Source organism: Corticium candelabrum, chromosome 11, assembly GCF_963422355.1.
Source record: "Corticium candelabrum chromosome 11, ooCorCand1.1, whole genome shotgun sequence".
Lineage (NCBI taxonomy): Eukaryota > Metazoa > Porifera > Homoscleromorpha > Homosclerophorida > Plakinidae > Corticium > Corticium candelabrum.
In genome coordinates, this window is record NC_085095.1 from 4,020,030 (window position 1) to 4,037,580 (window position 17,551).

General features: G+C 42.1%; 1 protein-coding gene across 1 annotated transcript; it reads right to left on the reverse strand.

The window, feature by feature from the left end:
- Nucleotides 1-122: 122 nt before the first annotated feature.
- LOC134186305 (importin subunit alpha-7-like) lies at nucleotides 123-17,463 on the reverse strand. Its single transcript, XM_062654232.1, has 12 exons — nucleotides 17,299-17,463; nucleotides 17,153-17,233; nucleotides 16,995-17,094; nucleotides 13,133-13,356; nucleotides 12,216-12,304; nucleotides 9,208-9,307; nucleotides 8,967-9,130; nucleotides 7,273-7,351; nucleotides 7,090-7,215; nucleotides 6,901-7,028; nucleotides 540-715; nucleotides 123-480 (listed from the first exon to the last, which is right to left on the reverse strand). Exons 1-12 carry the CDS (start codon nucleotides 17,410-17,412, stop codon nucleotides 287-289), a joined length of 1,575 nt encoding a protein of 524 aa, XP_062510216.1. The 5' UTR covers nucleotides 17,413-17,463; the 3' UTR covers nucleotides 123-286.
- Nucleotides 17,464-17,551: the final 88 nt, after the last annotated feature.

Sequence of the window (17,551 nt, forward strand, 5' to 3'; positions counted from 1 at the left end):
GTGTGTGTGTGTGTGTGTGTGTGTGTGTGTGTGTGTGTGTGTGTGTGTGTGTGTGTGTGTGTGTGTGTGTGCCTGCCTGCATGCGCACGCACCCTGCATATTTTTCTGTAGAAACTTCATGATAATGCACACAACAAGTACTATTATTTAACAAATCACAAGGTCAGTATTCCTAGCAAAGGCAAGCTACTCATAAAATAAAAGAGCTGACAGTTCGACTACTTCACAGTCCTCAGCAAGATTTCCATTTATTCTGTTCATTTTTGAAATATTTATCACAAACAAGTTACGAAAACCTGAAGCCATCATGTGGTGCATTATTGTCAGTTTTGAACTGAAATTGCCCACCTTGAGCTTGAGGCATCAGATCTTCATTGTCCTTGTCTTCTTCATCCTGAAAGTACTTCTCTATAAGCCCGTACGCCTTTCTGTGTAACTGCTCGTTTTCGTGAGACTGTAGGAATTCCAGTTTGTCCATTCCTGAAGTATATATAAGAAAGATAGGAGTTGACATAGCAGGTAAGGAAATCTAAACGTACCATCTGCCTCCTCAATTAAAGTTGCATATTGGTTAATGCCATCATTGCGTTTGCTTGCTTCTTGACCAATTTTCAAAATTGAGCCAAGAGTGTCTAGTGCGATTTCAGACACTGGTACGTCTTGAACTGTGAGCATATCACAGACTGGCTTGATACAACCAATATCAACTAAATACCTACAGGAAAGAACAGACTCAGAGCACTGAAACCCAAATTCATCAGAAAGTGTCACAAAACAGGCACTGCACTGCTAGAGTACATGGGTTGCAGCCTGGAACAGGAACAACTTCATACGACTTCACCTCACTGCATACAACTTCCTCATCAAAGTCAAACCCTTAATGCAAACCCTTACACAAACTAACTGTTGCCATCTACTCTGTTTGTTTCTTTCGTGTATTACAAGGCTGGTGCTTCACAAACCACAATTTATGCAACAGCCATTGTAGGTCAACTACATGTTAATGAAACCATATGTTCAATACAAGGAACAATGGCTATAACCGATTGCTTACCAAGTATACACCTACTCATACAGGATCTAAGCAAGTTTGCAAAGTACACTGTTATTGATATATTAACTGAGCAACATTTTTTGCCGAAGAAATTGTTATGCACGAACGTACACTTTAGTAAAGCATCAATGCCCGCCATCAATATAACAAATGCATACTTCTGCCCAGGCAAACCATTAATTAAGCAGTGTGGCACATAATGTCAATGTCCCCTATTACGATGCCTCCTGCTACACCTTTATATGGCTATGCACATACTTTTACATTTGCTGATGCCAGACAAATGTTGATCATAACAGGCATTCTGATCTCTTGATGAGAAGAGCATACACATTATATATGTGCATAATCCCCAAAAAGGGAAATCCAATGACAACCAAGCAGACAAAACCTGTTTTGACATTTGTTCTAAAGAGACTGAACTTGGTCAGTGTGCAGAATGTATGATAGACAACTAGTTACATATTTGCTATATTCCAATTGCCTCTGATCTCTACTGTCCCGAATAACTATCTCTACTGCTATTGACACCCAATACGACTAATGACCCACGTTATCCTACATCTTCCTTTTCTTATAAAGAAGAGTCAGCTCTTCTCTACAACATACTCTTATGCCAAACAAGAGATCTGACTATCCCTCCTGACTTTTGTCCTTGTGAAGCTTCTCTTTCCACTACCGCATCTCTGTGATATCCTTCTACTTCACCTCCAATGGTTGAGCACTCACCATAACTGCAATCATCATAATCGTCGTAAATTTCATTTATGTCGCAGGTTTCCTTGAATTTGGAAACAATTCCGACAATACTGTCAGCCACTGTTGAGGTGTATCAAGTATGATCGTGCACTCAGACGCTTCACCAAGGTTCCTGGAATCCGCCACGTGCACGTTTGTAGATCCCACACTAACACAGAGTCGCCTGGCTCTGGGGCATCCAAAGCTTTAGCTCCTTTGCGTCTGTTGTAACGCTTTGCCTGCTTGAGCTTGTTCATCGTGTCAACTTCCTTTACACGACCCTCATCCACTGAAACAGGTCATACGCTGGCAGTCTTGTGCACAGGCATCTCCCCATCAAGAGATAAGCTGGTGAACCTCTAGTGATCTCGTGAGGAGTGGTGTGATACAACAATACGGCCAGCTGAAAATCTCTGCCAGAGTACTTAGACTTTTGTAAGTGCGTTCAGCCAACACATTACCTAGGATACTGCCTTGAAGATGTCACATGTTCTAATCCGTACTCAGATGTGAATCTTCAAAGAAAATGTTAGCATACTGAGAACCATTATCGCTAACGAACAGTTCCCGTATATCCTGACACACAAATGTTTTGTGGCATGCCACGATGACATCGCTCGCAAGCAAGTTCGACATAGGACGCAGTTCAGGGAATCAAGAATAACAATGCACTATCCAAATATAATGTTTCCTGTCCATCTCAAATAAATCTGGCCGACTTGTTGTCAGGGCAACTTAGGCATCGGAGCAGACTGTAATGGTTCCCGATGTTGTTGGTGCCTAATACAGCGGAGCACAGTATCTTTCTAAATCTTTTGCCATTCCAGGCCACATGTGTTCGCAAGCTCTTGACTTTGTCTTGACCACACCAAAGTGTCCTTCATGATGACGTCGACACAGTTAAGGGTGTGACTAATATTCCAAAAAGACAAGCCTCCTGTCAAATGCTGTGCTGCTCCTTTGGCCAGTACAGCTGCAGATACAACAGTACTACAGACAACTGTTGATCTTCCTGTGTTGCAGAACAAAACTCCCCAAATAATACATCAGAAACCAGCAAGCCTGCAACGGTCACCATGTTGACGTAAGCTTCAATGTCGTACAAAATCATTGTTGCCTCTGCCAATAGTGGCTCATGACAAAGTATCCGCTACCGGAATAGCCTTACTTGAAACATATTCTACTCAAAAGTAAAAGGATGCTAGCTGCAATTTTAGCCTTCGCAGCCTGGGAGGACACTGGCTGACATCCTGCACATTCATGGTACTCACCAACGGTTTGTAATCAGTTTCTACTACGAAAGGCTCTGTCGTTCCTAACAGATACAGTGCTCGCATCCCCATGTCATGGCCAATGCCTCCTTTCCTATTGCATGTAGCGCATTTCACTTTCTGTTAAAGCTTGGAAAGCATAAACAAATGGCCGGCCGCCTTCCATCTGGTTGCACTTGAAGCAGCACTGCTCCCATTCCGTAAGAGGAAGCATCAGCAGATACGATGGTGAGAGCATCCGGATCATAATACACCAACACAGACGCCTTTGTCAGCAATCGCTAAAAAAAGCACTTCACCGACTGACGCACGCGCAGTACACGTTAACATACGTTAAGGCCTTGGGCTGCAGACTGAACGCTTGCCGTGTTGCGCAGAGCATTGTTTTGGTCTTGCCTTCCGAGGCCAACTACTAGAGCACACAAGAGACGGGTCTAGACGCTTCAGGCAACTCTAGCAATGAAAGAGAACAAGTTACATTCATAAGCAACTCAGTCGTTCATATGTTGTAGATTCCACATGGATCGTCTTGAACGACTTGCAATCGATCGGTCTCTTGCACCTTCTTCTGTGCTTTTTCTACGAATGGAGGTCATACTACAATACAAAAGAGCTTGCATGATACAAAAAACACACAGAAACCTGTGGCACTGCACATTATCATGTGACACAAAGTGCCTTCATTCTACAGCTGAACCATCGCCGTATGTGTGCTTTTCACCGTCGATTAAAGGTGAGTTAGTGATGCAAAAGCACATTTTACTTTCGTCTAAGCAAATATCAAAGTTTATATGAAGCAGTGAAACAAAACCCACACCTAGTGGACGCTATTTGAAGAAAATGTCTCGCACGATTTGTTTGCGTTATCATAACGCTCAGCTATCAAGTTTGCTCTGGGATAGCGCCAAACTTCCCAACTTGAAAAAAGACCAAAAACGATTAGAGACAGAGGGCGGAGTCAAGAGTTAATGCTCGTGCGTCAATCGGTGAAGTGCTCCTCTAAGTTCATCAAATGCTCTCTGTTGACCAGGTGCCAACATCCAATCAGTGAATTCCTTGAGCAACACCTCAGTGGTCCTATTACCTGTGAGTGACACAGAAGAAACTTTTTCCAAATATGCCACCATACCGTTGAAACGTCGTAATTCTCGCGTCTTTGAAGCTTCCGCAGAAAGCATAGCTTGTAGCCAACTTCCATTGAGATGTATTCCAGCTGCCGAGAGACAATGACCAAATATTTTACTTGTGAACACCAAAATTGACACTTAGACTCATTCAGACGAATTCCACTCTCACGACATCTTTGCAGAACTTGCTTTAATCTTACCTCATGAAGCTCTTGCATATCTGCCCATACAAAGCAATAAAGCACATCATCGATGTAACACTCAGCACCTTCAATGCCTTCTAAAAGTGTACACATAGCCGATAAAATACTTCTGGGCCCAAACTGAGTCCGGAGAGAAGCCATGACACGACCAGTGGAGTCATAAATGTCGTTAGATGAGAACTTGTCTCTGCCAGTGTTACTTGCCAGAACCCAGAAGAAGCATCTAATGCGGAGAACTAACTCACCCCGTATACTTTAGCGAACAACTCATCTGCAGTTGGCAGCTGATATCACTCTCTTTTCACGGACTGATTCAAACTCGCATAGTCCACACATATATGTAGTGATTCATCCTTTTTGGAACAACCACCATGGGGTTGACCCAGTCCGTTGGGCTAGTAGATTCTTCAATGACTCTTAGCGAGAGCATCCTGTCCAACTCCTTCACTTTCTCATGATAAGGTAGTGGTACCCAACAAGGTGTAGCAATCGCATGTGGACGGGCATCCTTAAGACAAATAGAATAGGGACATGACTGCAAACAACCCAGTCCCTCAAACCCATCTCCAAACTGCCTTGCAACCGGGTCTTGATTGTATTTTATCCAAATCCCCAACATTTGCTTCTTCTAGGAGTGGTTCCTTGAAACTACTCTCTTCATAAACCGCTGCAACTGCACTAACCAGTCACAAATGTTCACATGCACCAAGGCCCAGTAACGATTCCTCTTGAAGGCACCATTAATAAGAGTAAGCAACAAGCGCATCCATCTTCCTGCATAAGATGACATACAGACAGCGCTGTTGTGAACCCATATGGCAAAAGTTTAGCAGCCGATGGGTGCAATTCAGACCTCTGGTGCAGCCTGTTCTGGGCAAAAGGCTAGCCTCGGCACCAGTACCTGCCTTATACGAAACGATCCTGCCATTAGTCAGTAACAAAATCCGCCAAGCTTTTCCCAATGTTTGAACGTCTCCTATCATGCCCAAGTATAAACAGGGCCTAGCTTTGTCAAAGAGCAAGTGGATGATGATGCCTCTTCATCTGTTGCATAGTTGGTGAATATGTATATTTTTCTTGAGATACTCTATCCAACTCCATCTGGAATACATTCACTTCGGCTGGCACATTGACTACCAATGATTAAGCCCATTGCATTTCTGGCACCATTTGCCCCAAGCTGGGCACTTCGGTGGTGGATGCATCTCCCAACAACACATGCAACTCTTGATTATTGAACCCCTACACAATTGAATCCTAATCCTCATCAACAACTTCATGATAAACTGTGGCTACATTGACACTTCACTGAGAATCGGCCACCATTCTTTGACGCTGTGCTGTTGCCACCTCTTCCGGTTGACAGATCTCTAAAGCTTTTGTCAAATCCGTATCTCCTGCAGCCAACAGGCATTTGGTGAAACGCTGATCAGCAACACCCTAGGCTATGCGGTTACGGATAAGAGAGTCTTTGATATCCCAGAAATGGCATGTCTGGGCCAGACTCCGCAAGGCAGTGACAAAATGATCCACTGTTTCTCCCGGTTCTTGCACTTGCATGAAGAAACGGCAGCGTTTGCAGGTGACGATGGTTCTTGGAATGTAGAGTTGCTCAAACTTCTTTAACACAACGGCATACTTTTTGTGTTCCTCTCCCTCAGTGAAAGACAATGTCATACACCTCCTGGACATTGAAGAGGATGGCGTGCAACGGTTTGACCTCATCAGGGGTGTCCTCTCCCAGATTGACAAGTTGCGATCAAATATATCTCAAACCTTTGGTGTTATTTGTGCCATGGAGTCGCGAACTCACCTTCTGCCGCCATTGGAGGAAACAATCTTGCTAAAATCAACATGGAAAATGCCATCGGAAACTCCTGGTACTATGGAAGATCAAGCGCTAGTGATATATTAGCTATATTCCAATTGCCTCTGATCTCTACTGTCCTGGATAATTATCTAACACTTTCTAACAACTATCTCTACTGTGATTGACACCCACTACGACTTACGACCAACATCATCCCAAGTATCCTACACAGAGTTTCATGCCGATTAACCTATCAATTTCTGTTTTTAGTGTCACACACACACAGCTACAGCACACACACACACACACACACACACACACACACACACACACACACACACACACCACACACACACACACACACAGCTACAGCATACATACACACACACACACACACACACACACACACACACACACACACACACACACACCACACACACACACACACCACACACACACACACACACACACACACACACACACACACACACACACACACACACACACACACACACACATATGCGCGCGCATCATTGTAAGATCTGTCTGCAACTTTCAAACAACTATGACACTTGACCACAAACTGCTTGCTCTTGTAACACCATTAGGACATAAAACACACATGCTAAGCAGATTATTTATGCGTCATGGTGCTCCAAAGAATTACACCTGTGACTAGCTTGGAATGCATTATTACTTTATTTGCACTGGCGTCCCTCCACTGGTAGCGTTGGCTACTACCCAGAGAGCCTCTTTCTTCACCTTGAATTCGTCACCACTGAGTTTCTCAAGCACTACAGGCATGACATTGGAATCAATCACCGCCTAGTTACGACCAGATTAGACCAGCAAACAAGCAAGTAATTGACATGGTTCCTATTCTTGCCTGGATCTGAGCTCTATTACCAGCTGTGATGTTCGAAATTGTCCAGAACACCTCCTTACGAATGCTAGATTTCTCATGTGAACATATGTCTATTAAACATGGGAGCAAACCACAGTTTACTATGACCTATAATGCAGTTCAACAATTTAAAAAATGTGCAACTGTATTTCAAGATTCTCTCACCTGTGTTTGTACATCATCTCCAGTCACAATATTTCCAACAGTTCTTAGTGCTGGGCTAACAATGGTATCATTTTTATGTCTAAATAGGCACTGTTGATTACTAATGTCACTCATTACATAATTATACGCGCGCGCGCGTGTGTGTGTGTGTGTGTGTGTGTGTGTGTGTGTGTGTGTGTGTGTGTGTGTGTGTGGGGTGCAAGACAGTTAGTTGCCAAAATTAAGCACAACATGGTGCCATCTTTAGAGTTTACCACGGTTTCGGGAACAGTTGCCATTATCACAAAGACGTGCAGAAATGACACAACCAACAGCAACAGAAGCATATTTACACTCCTTGTGTAATTGACGTCTTCCTATTGGTATTCTTTGACATGATTATTATAATATTATGTGTAAGTGTCGACAGGTATGTCTTTGAAAACATAAGTGTTGACAACAGGTATTTGATGACTACACAATTTAACAACTGTGTGTTTCAATTACTTAGGTCTTAACACTTGCCTCCTTTGCAATTATGGTAAACTAGCATACACCTGGCAGTCTGAGCGCACGAGGTGGGCAGTGGAAATCAAACCCACTCCGCACCAAGTCTACTTCCCGTCTATAACATGATGCAACTTCCGCGACAGAACAAAGCCCACCCAAGTCGAGTCTCTGAGAGGGGTCATCGGCGAGTTGAGTACGAGCGCAGGCATGAGCCAGTTGAAATAGCACCCATCCAGAAGCATCGGCGAGCCGATCCATCCATCTGTCCTACTCCACTGTGTGCATACGTACGTATGGACAAATGGCAGCTAGTGCAACTATATATAGATGTAAGCACCTGCCAACTAATGGTATAGACGACCAAGTATACAGACGACCAAGTATACCGGCAACCAAATGTACCGGCAACTAAATTTCCTCGACTAAATGTCCCGCGACTAAATTTTGACGAATAAGGGCTGGTTCACAATATTGACGCTGACGCTCAGCTGAGCGTCAACATCAAAGACACCGCCTTGACACAGGCAGCATCTTTTGATGTTGACGCTGACGTTGCAATAGGATTCATTTCTATTCCACCATCAGCGTCAGCATCAATGTCGGCATCAGCGTCAATATTGTGAACCAGGCTTAAGTGACCTAGGCAGTTGTGTGTGTGTGTGTGTGTGTGTGTGTGTGTGTGTGTGTGTGTGTGTGTGTGTGTGTGTGTGTGTGTGTGTGTTGCTATAGCTCAGTTAGTTACAAAGTCATCCCATAGACTGTGTACATCCCAAACACATCAGGGTTGCAAGTTCAAGTCACAGAGTGACAGTAATGGCAAGTTATGGCACAACATTCCCTTGGGCAAGAAACTCACACACAACTGCCTCTCTTGACTCAAGAGTAGAAACTGGCAAAGATCTCTATCTGCCACCGGGGTTCCGGTGGGACTTTGAGTGCTCACCGCAACTGGCACCACAATCAGTGCTCCTGCAAGAACCTGGCCAGGCTCCAGGAGTCCAAGAGATAGCTTGGCAAGACTCATAGCTCCTGCGCAGTGCACAGAAACCCAGCAACCCGGCAAGGGCGTGTGACCGTGTATAACGGCAACTCCTTATCCATTTGTCAAGTGTGTGCATGTGTGTGTGTGTGTGTGTGTGTGTGTGTGTGTGCACGCGTGTGTGAGTGTGTGTATGACTGTGTGAGTGTGGGCATGCATGTCTCACAGAAGTAGTTCCAAAAGTCGCCTGCTTATTCCTGCATCAATAACATGCTGAATTTTGTAGTTGTCACCATCTGACAAAAATGAGAATGTCCAACAAACATCACGTACTATTTCATCATCTTCACAGTAAAGAAGTTGTGCAAACACTGGAATGCACATTTTTACCTATAAAAGAGAGAAAAATACAATCAATTGAGTAATACTAAAGTCGTTCATTTGTAGCCTCTTTGGTTTATGGTTACCTTTGCAAAGTCTGGATTTGGGTTTTTCCCTCGGCAAAGATTTGATATGGCCCAGACAGCATTTCTTCTCATTGATACCCTCTCAGACTGCTTCACAACACTGAAAATCAGGTCTAATTGTAAGCAAATCAATAACAGACACCACACACACACACACACACACACACACACACACACACACACACACACACACACACACACACACACACACACACACACACACACACACACACACACACACACACACACATGCACGTGTGTGTGTGTGTGTGTGTGTGTGTGTGTGTGTGTGAGAGAGAGAGAGAGAGAGAGAGAGAGAGAGAGAGACTTATCTTCTTCGGACAGTACCTACGTCGCTGATAAGTGAAGCTGCTAATCTGCACAATTCGCTGATTATTCAAGCTTTTGAAAGTATTGTTGGATGCGGGTCGCTTGACGAGCTTGAACGTTTACAGCTCGGTCTTGATATCCAGCAAGGTGGATTTGGGCTTTGTTCCGCTACACAATCTGCTTCGGAAGCCTTCATTGGAGGTTGGGCAAATATGCTGCACTATCTTCCACATCACGACAATCGTGTGCGTTATCTTTGTGATGGTTTACTGTCAGTTGATGCTAATCACCATTCTCAAATCGCAACGGACTTGACAACATCTCTCAAAGATCTTCACTGTAACTTTAGCGACACCACCAAACTGATTCCATCTGTTTCAAAGCTACCAGACAATCCTAAGAAACTTCAGGCAAGACTTCATAAGGCAAAAAACAATCACTTTTTAACAACCTTCTTGAACAATGTAAAGATAGTCGTTATCAATCAAGAATACAGGGTTGTGAAAGTCCCAATTCAGGGATGTGGTTAGATGCTATGCCAAGCTCGCACCACTTCATTCTCAGCAATGATGATTTTCTCAACGCTGTTTGTCTGCAGCTTGGAAGAGCAATTCATAGCTTACAATCCTTGAATCACTGTATTCCACAGTGTGGTCAACAAATGGATATCAAAGGCTATCATGCTATTACATGTAAGTGGGGTGGAGGCCCTATTCATCGGCATGATGCCGTATTGGACTGCTTTTTTTGAAATGTCAAAGGTTCTGGGATTCAATTGTCGTAAAGAGCTACCAGCCCAGTTTACTAAGAAACAGCGGCCTGACATAGCCATATATAATTACAAGGATGGAAAGAATCTTCTTTTAGATGTGACCATCACACATCCGTGGGCAAAACGATCTCTTCGCTCAGGTAGCAGTACGCCAGGCTTTGCAGCAACGGAAAAGGAAAAGGAAAAGGATGGGAAGTATCTCGCCAAATCATCGAGCCTGGAATACTTGTTTCGTCCCCTAGCGTTGGAGGTGTTTGGTCGTTGGGGAAACAAAGCAGAAGAACTGTTGCAAGAGTTTTCTAACCGCTCTCTGTCTTCGTTAGGCATGAGTTCTGGCGAGTTCAAGCAATACTGGCGACGAAGGATAGCGGTGTGTCTACAAACATACAACTCTATTATTCTAAAGAACAAGGTGGCAATCATAGTTAGCCACAGTAGCTTTGACTTTACGTAATTACCTAGTGCGGTAGGTAGCATGCTGTGCTACTTGCCTCTTTTGTAGTAGTTAGAGTAATGGACATGTTTAGCTTTTGTTTGCATTTTAGAAGTAGCTTCTATTTCATTTGCCTAGTACTATGTATGCGTTGAAAAATATTTCAAATAAAGAGAGAGAGAGAGAGAGAGAGAGAGAGAGAGCTGGGTCACCAATTTTTCTGTTAGGTTATTCCCAAGTATTAGCTCAATTTACAGTATTACTGAGACAGATAAACAGAAGACAGACAAAGAAACTGAAGAAGCTGAGCAAACTGCTACTTGGGGCGGATGATGCTAATACTCCATGGTGAGCCTATACAAAATAATAATGCCCCGTGCTCGATTAGTGCCCCTTTGGAGTAGTATTCAAACCCAGTCATATGCATGTGCATCTATCAACATGTACAGTTGAGATGAAATGAACACCCAGACAGAACCACTGAGTGACAATGAAGACTTAACTTACCAGGAATGCGACTCAAGTTAAAGCGAAAGAAGCCAGAAGGTAAGATTAAGTTTTGATTAGGTAGTTTGTTTATGTAGTGTGATGGTATGCAACTAAACAATGCAACAGTCTCTGTGCTTGAGAAATAATAATGGCCCATGCTCGAATTGTGCCCCATGCTCAAATAATGCCCCATGTTTCAGAACTATGAAAAAATGCCCCATGTTTCAGAACTATGAAAAAATGCCCCATGAACTATTCGCGGAAATATGGTATCTCCCAAGCCTCTAAGGTCAATAGATTTGCTGCTTCAAAAGAGAAAAACCAAAAATTCTAAAATACAACATGAAATAGATGTTTTTTTGCAATATCTCCAACTGCACCCCACTATCATAAGCATTCCAATTGTTAGGGGTAGCGAGCTCACCAGTTTCTTCAAGAGTTGTCTGGAGACAGTGCTTCTCAGTTGCTCTTCAGCGTTGCAATGCTAAAGTAATTACAAGAAAACTCACTAGACCCTCCAGTCGTGGATATGTAGAGTTTGACTCATATTCTGAGCAGTTGCTAGCTAGGTAGTTTAGTGTTTCGTTTGTGGCCTTGGTGGTCGCTGGACATTAGTTTATGATAAGTGGATGTTTTAGTGTCAATTTATGAAAATATTGCTACTGACAGACAAACTGACAGACAGACAGACAAACTGACAGACAGACAGACAGATAGTGGTTTCAGACAGACTTGGTTTGTAGGCTCCGTAGGGGAGCTTTTTAATGGTAATTGTTATTTGTGTAATTGTAATTGTAGTTATGATACTTGTTGTTCATTAGCTGTTACTTTAGTTCACCTGTATTAGCTTTGATGTATACTAATATCTGAAAATTTGGCAGACATATGCACAGACAGACAAACAGACAGACAGACAAATAGACAGACAACACAACAACACCATTAACAATTATAAATAAGCAATCAAAAGATAATTAAGCCTACTCTAGTAATGGAGACAGAGCTTTGTTCTGAATCACATAATCCCGACAATCAGGACTGTCACCAGCAATGTTGCCTAAACCCCAAATCACCTAAACACAACAAAGACAATGCATTTGGCAAAACAAATTTACTGACCATCACAGTGACAAGATCAAATGGTAAAGTTGGTAGCAATAGTGTCAAGCATGCATCTCAAAATACAGTGCATGTCATATCATATACGTACAGTCAACCCTCGCGATAACGACACCACAATATAATAACATTGTAATATAATGATGTGGATAGCGTAGGACAAAAGGGCATGCATACAAACATGGTACTTTACCTCTTAATATCGTGGCAACACTGAATATATTAAAAGGACACTGACATACGGTAAGACAGCACAAGCAAGAATAGAAGTATAAAAATCTCCCTCGATTTACCATCATCAAGGTCACGCAACATATATTCCTGTATGTGCAACTTATGCCATACGATGCACACATGAAGCGAAACCTGCTGTAATGCTTCATCTGCCTAAATGGCTGCACATGAACCTGGCAGGTTCTAACCCTGGATGATTTCTTTAGCTACAAGTAAAAGTTTACAGTGCATTAGCATGTACTCTACAGTACGTGCCACCTTGAAATAAATCAGGTGTGTGATTGTGGCCACCCCACACTAAGATAAAATCACGTGTGTTCACACCCATGCAAATTTGATATAGTGACCTCAAGATATAACAACTTCAAATTGCCCGTCCCAACCATGTCGCTATATCGAGGGTTGACTGTATACGAGATACAATTCAATGTGTTCTATTTTGATCTTACAATGCTAAGTTATGCACACTGCTCATACTTGGAGACAACAAATTGACACCAGACGGATGCTCTAGCATTGACAAATGTGGAAAAGCAATTCTAGCCTACCTGTTCCATGACATCATCCTCTCCTCTTGACAAAGCATGAATAAATGTAGGCACAGCTCCTGCTTCTACGATGACCCTGGTCTGCAGGGATGATCCAGACGCAATATTAGTAAGAGACCACGCTGCCTCCAATTGAATTCTTGTATTCTCGTGTGAATGAACAAACTCAACAAGACGAGGAACAACACCCGTTGAAATGGTTTCCTCAATTGGCGGGTCTCCAGCTAAACCAACATAAATGATGACATGATCACATGCTGGATGGTCAAGTATACAGCTATAGTTTATCAACTGTACAAGACCATACCCAATGGCTAACTAATGAAACCAAGACATAAAACTATACACACAAACCTCCCTATCTGGGCCTCCCATATCGGACTCCTGTGGTCCAATGATATCAATGTCTTCAGCTTCCCACATTCCGTGCTACTTCAAGAAAAGGTTCAAATTGTCAATGAAATTAAAAAGGGGTTGTCACTGAGATGTGTTGCAGACAAATTTGGAGTTGCAAGGTCAATAATTAGGAACATCTGAAAAGACTGAAAGAAAATTGTACTGCTTTACAACAATAAAAATTAAGAAAGACACGATATCAAAATTTTCCTCCGAGATACAACCACATCCCAGTTACAAACAGGTTGGGTCCAAGAGTGCCTGGATAAGGAAGGTTTGTGTATACATCAAACCAAAAGTTGCTCTCACTTGTAGCATTATGCTCATTGAGTTTCTGATTGTTCAATCTTGAAGTAAATAATTAATAACAAATGGTAATTAAATATTTGTTCTGCAATTCTGTGTATTCAAAGTACTAAGTCAGCTAAACATAGACCTTTCAGGTGTCACAACATTGAACTTAGGAGCAGCAGGGCTCACCTCACTGAGTTGTCACAGGGTTAGCATTAGGGTTAGTTCAACAGTCACACTAAGCTTGCTCTGTCGGCTGTGCTGTGTAGTCTATTATTATCACTTTCTGTTTTGCTGCAATGATGTGCCATAGGTGGTTGTAATAGAAACATACCATCATTGTGATTATTAACAAAAAACTAAAGTTGTGTTTACATCCTCGCTTCCACAGCTATGAGCCTTCTAAAAGCACGATAGAAATATTGTCTAAACCACAAATTTAGACGCAATTTTCCTTTAAGCATGCTACTTGTAAAACTTATCTAAAATCGTATAAAGTGACTGTCATTTCATGTGACAGCAAAGTCCATAACACTGCTAAATTAGTCTGTCATCAAAGTAACAACAGTCATCACAAGTTCTGTTAGAAACTACTAGCTGGTGGATATAGAAATGCACCCCTAGTTCAGATGTAGTTTAGCTCAAGTGGTTTAAGTTTAATTAAACAGTCACATGATGGTAACGAGGACTGCATCAAGATGGATCCTAATTTCTTAGTGCTTTTGCAGTGTTTTTCATTTCTCTGGAGGATACTTGAAAAAGACAAAATCAGAAACGGCGTAAGATGTTGCAGAAAGCAGAGAGAGAGAGAGAGAGAGAGAGAGAGAGAGAGCAATTTATTCGACATCTCTAAGACTACAGTACCCAGGCCCGTAGGCTGCTTTGCCAGCAGGGGGTTCAAATTTCATAAAAGTAGACTTGTGATATCATCGTAAAGTTATGTGATTATGGTAATAAGGTTATATTAAACTATAAATGAATAGGGTCTCTGTATGATGTACACATATTGGATGCATGAGTGTATATGTATGTATGTATGTACGTATGTACGTATGTACTGTATTTCTTTGAATAGAGGCCGCAGCTGAACAGACATGTTGAAAATACAGGCTGCCCTCAAATTGAGGCGGCAATAGCAGAGAAGTTACTGGCCACGCCCATATCACATGCTTTTGATACTTCCACGTCAATCTCATCCTAGTGCACTCATTTATCAAAAAAGTATCTACTGTAGTTGTACGACATCTGTAATTCGCACCTAGCATTTGTGAGCGTCACATGTATGCCTCTCATTCAAGCGCATTCGTTTACCAAAGTATTTATCATAGATAATATGATAGTTGTGGCAATTACATCTAAAACTGGCACCTTTAAAAGTGTCCACTTACGTCAACAGAAGAAATGTGACGTCCAAGTACCAACATGTCACGGTGTGAAGTAGAGACTTAAAAATAGAGGCCGCAGTTTCGTAACCTTGTTAAAAATAGAGACTACAGCCACTATATACAGTATGTATGCATGCATGCATGCATGTATGTATGTATGTATGTATGCATGTAGGCTTTAAAAAAGTGGGAGATACACCTGGCGTCACAATTCTGTGCTTAAACGTCATAATTCTGTGCTTAAATGCATCTACCTGTTCTTAGATAAACATCTACCAAGATCCTGGGCAATTTCTGTTGACCTTCCAGGCTTACCATTTGTACTCCATCAACTCATCTCTTCGCCCTGACATCATCCTATGGTGCCAGAAAACTAAAGAAATCAATTAGTCCTCTGGAATTGACAGTGTGTTTTGAAGAGAACTTTACCACCTCATCCGAATACAAGAAAAATAAATACAGCAATTTGGTATGGCTTGTAAACAAGATGGGTGGAGTGCTCAACTTCACACCTTATAAGTCGGGTCAAGAGGCCTGGTAGATTGTAGTAGCTTTGAACCTATATTGCGGTTCCTCAAATTCAGCAAGCCTTCATCACACTTCCTGTTCAGAAAGATGTGCAGAATTTCCATTGGCACATTATTTTGCAATCTGGTGTCAAAGAAATTCAGACTATTTGATGGACTCAGACCTATTTGTGTAAAAGTAGTAATAGCTTTAATTATGTTTCTTTTTTTAGTTTTGACTTGCTGTCTGTTGCTGTTTAGTTTAGTGTTTAGTGACCTTTTAATCTTGCGCCGTACTAGTTGTACGTAGGCAGAGGTCACAGATACGCCCCTCGGGATGAATAAACCGTGTGTGTGTGTGTGTGTGTGTGTGTGTGTGTGTGTGTGTGTGTGTGTGCATGCATGTATGTATGTATGTATGTCGATGTATACTATGCCCAGATCTGTATCATTAAGTTGTTCATCATCGCCTTATTGATCACAATTATTCGTAATACTGGTCTAACATACAAGAGTGTATGTGCAGCAATAAAATTATGCTATTGCTTGTCTTGGCGGTAATCCAATTGAAACATATTCTCCTAACATTACAACAGTGCTAGTTATTAAGTATAAAACATGTAGGATGAGAGTGCACAATGTATTAGGAGAATCAAATTCTATACGCCTGGGATGTAGGCATGATTCCTAAGTAGAAACTATGTTCATTGAAAAAGCAGACCTTTCTCGGCGTGCGGGGAACAAACCCCCCCAAACTCCCACAGCCTACAGACCTGCTACCGATGTTCCATCTCTCGCTATTACTGTGCAATCCAATGCATCATCTGAACGCTTTCGCCCAATCCTCTTGCATAGCATCGTGAATGAAAATGACAAGTGGAGACGCTTCCTAACTAAACATGTTTAGATTCTAAACATGTCTTACATTAAACCAGTTTTAAACGGCAGCAAATGGAGACATGGCCATAGTCAGCCAACAAGCCATGTACATAATCACAAACCAGATGTTAGTCAAGCCTTACACAATTTGAGTTCGCTAGTCACCAAGTCACGTGACTTTTAAGTCTTGCTTCCTTATGGCTCAGAGCTGAAAAACCCACATAAACCAAACTGCATTGAGCATACACTGTACAATCTGTCGCACTATGCACGTCTGTATAGTTAGTTGCAGTTACTAAGTGAACTTGTGCCTATTTCTGTGAAAATCCTTACAAAACTACACCATACTTCCAAGAACAAAATCAAAGATGCTACTAAGCTTAAATTCTGTGACGTCAACAATACCTTTTGAGAGAGCTCTTCTCAATGCCAAACAACCAGCATGCTGTGATGAAATATCAGTAGAATACATAGCTTGAACCATGTCCGGAATACTGCGCAACTCCTAGACCACAATGAGAGACACATCTAAGTATATTCAGTCAATTGCAACTCTCACTCACAAGTTCTGGTTGTTGATTCTCTACAGGGACCACGCCGTCACCATCAATCTCCGCTAAGCCAATGTTCCTACGTTTAGTTACCTAGCAAAAGGTTGACACACAACAATGTCTGTCCGTGTCCAAGCATGCATCTTCATAGTTCGTACTTGTTCATCTCTCTTCGACTTCCTTATCTGCAAACCCTCGTCTTCTCGTCTTCTTCGCATTTCTTCAACGTCTAGACCTTTGTTTTTGTAGCTTTTTAACCTAGTGTCAGCCATTGAGAACACAAATAATTACAGAAATACGGGTTTAGAGCTATTCCACGTGACTCTGACACTCACATACGGGTATGTCAGACATTAATATCAAGTGCTTGGCAAATTATTTATTGTACTAAATGATTAGTTTTCAGTACTT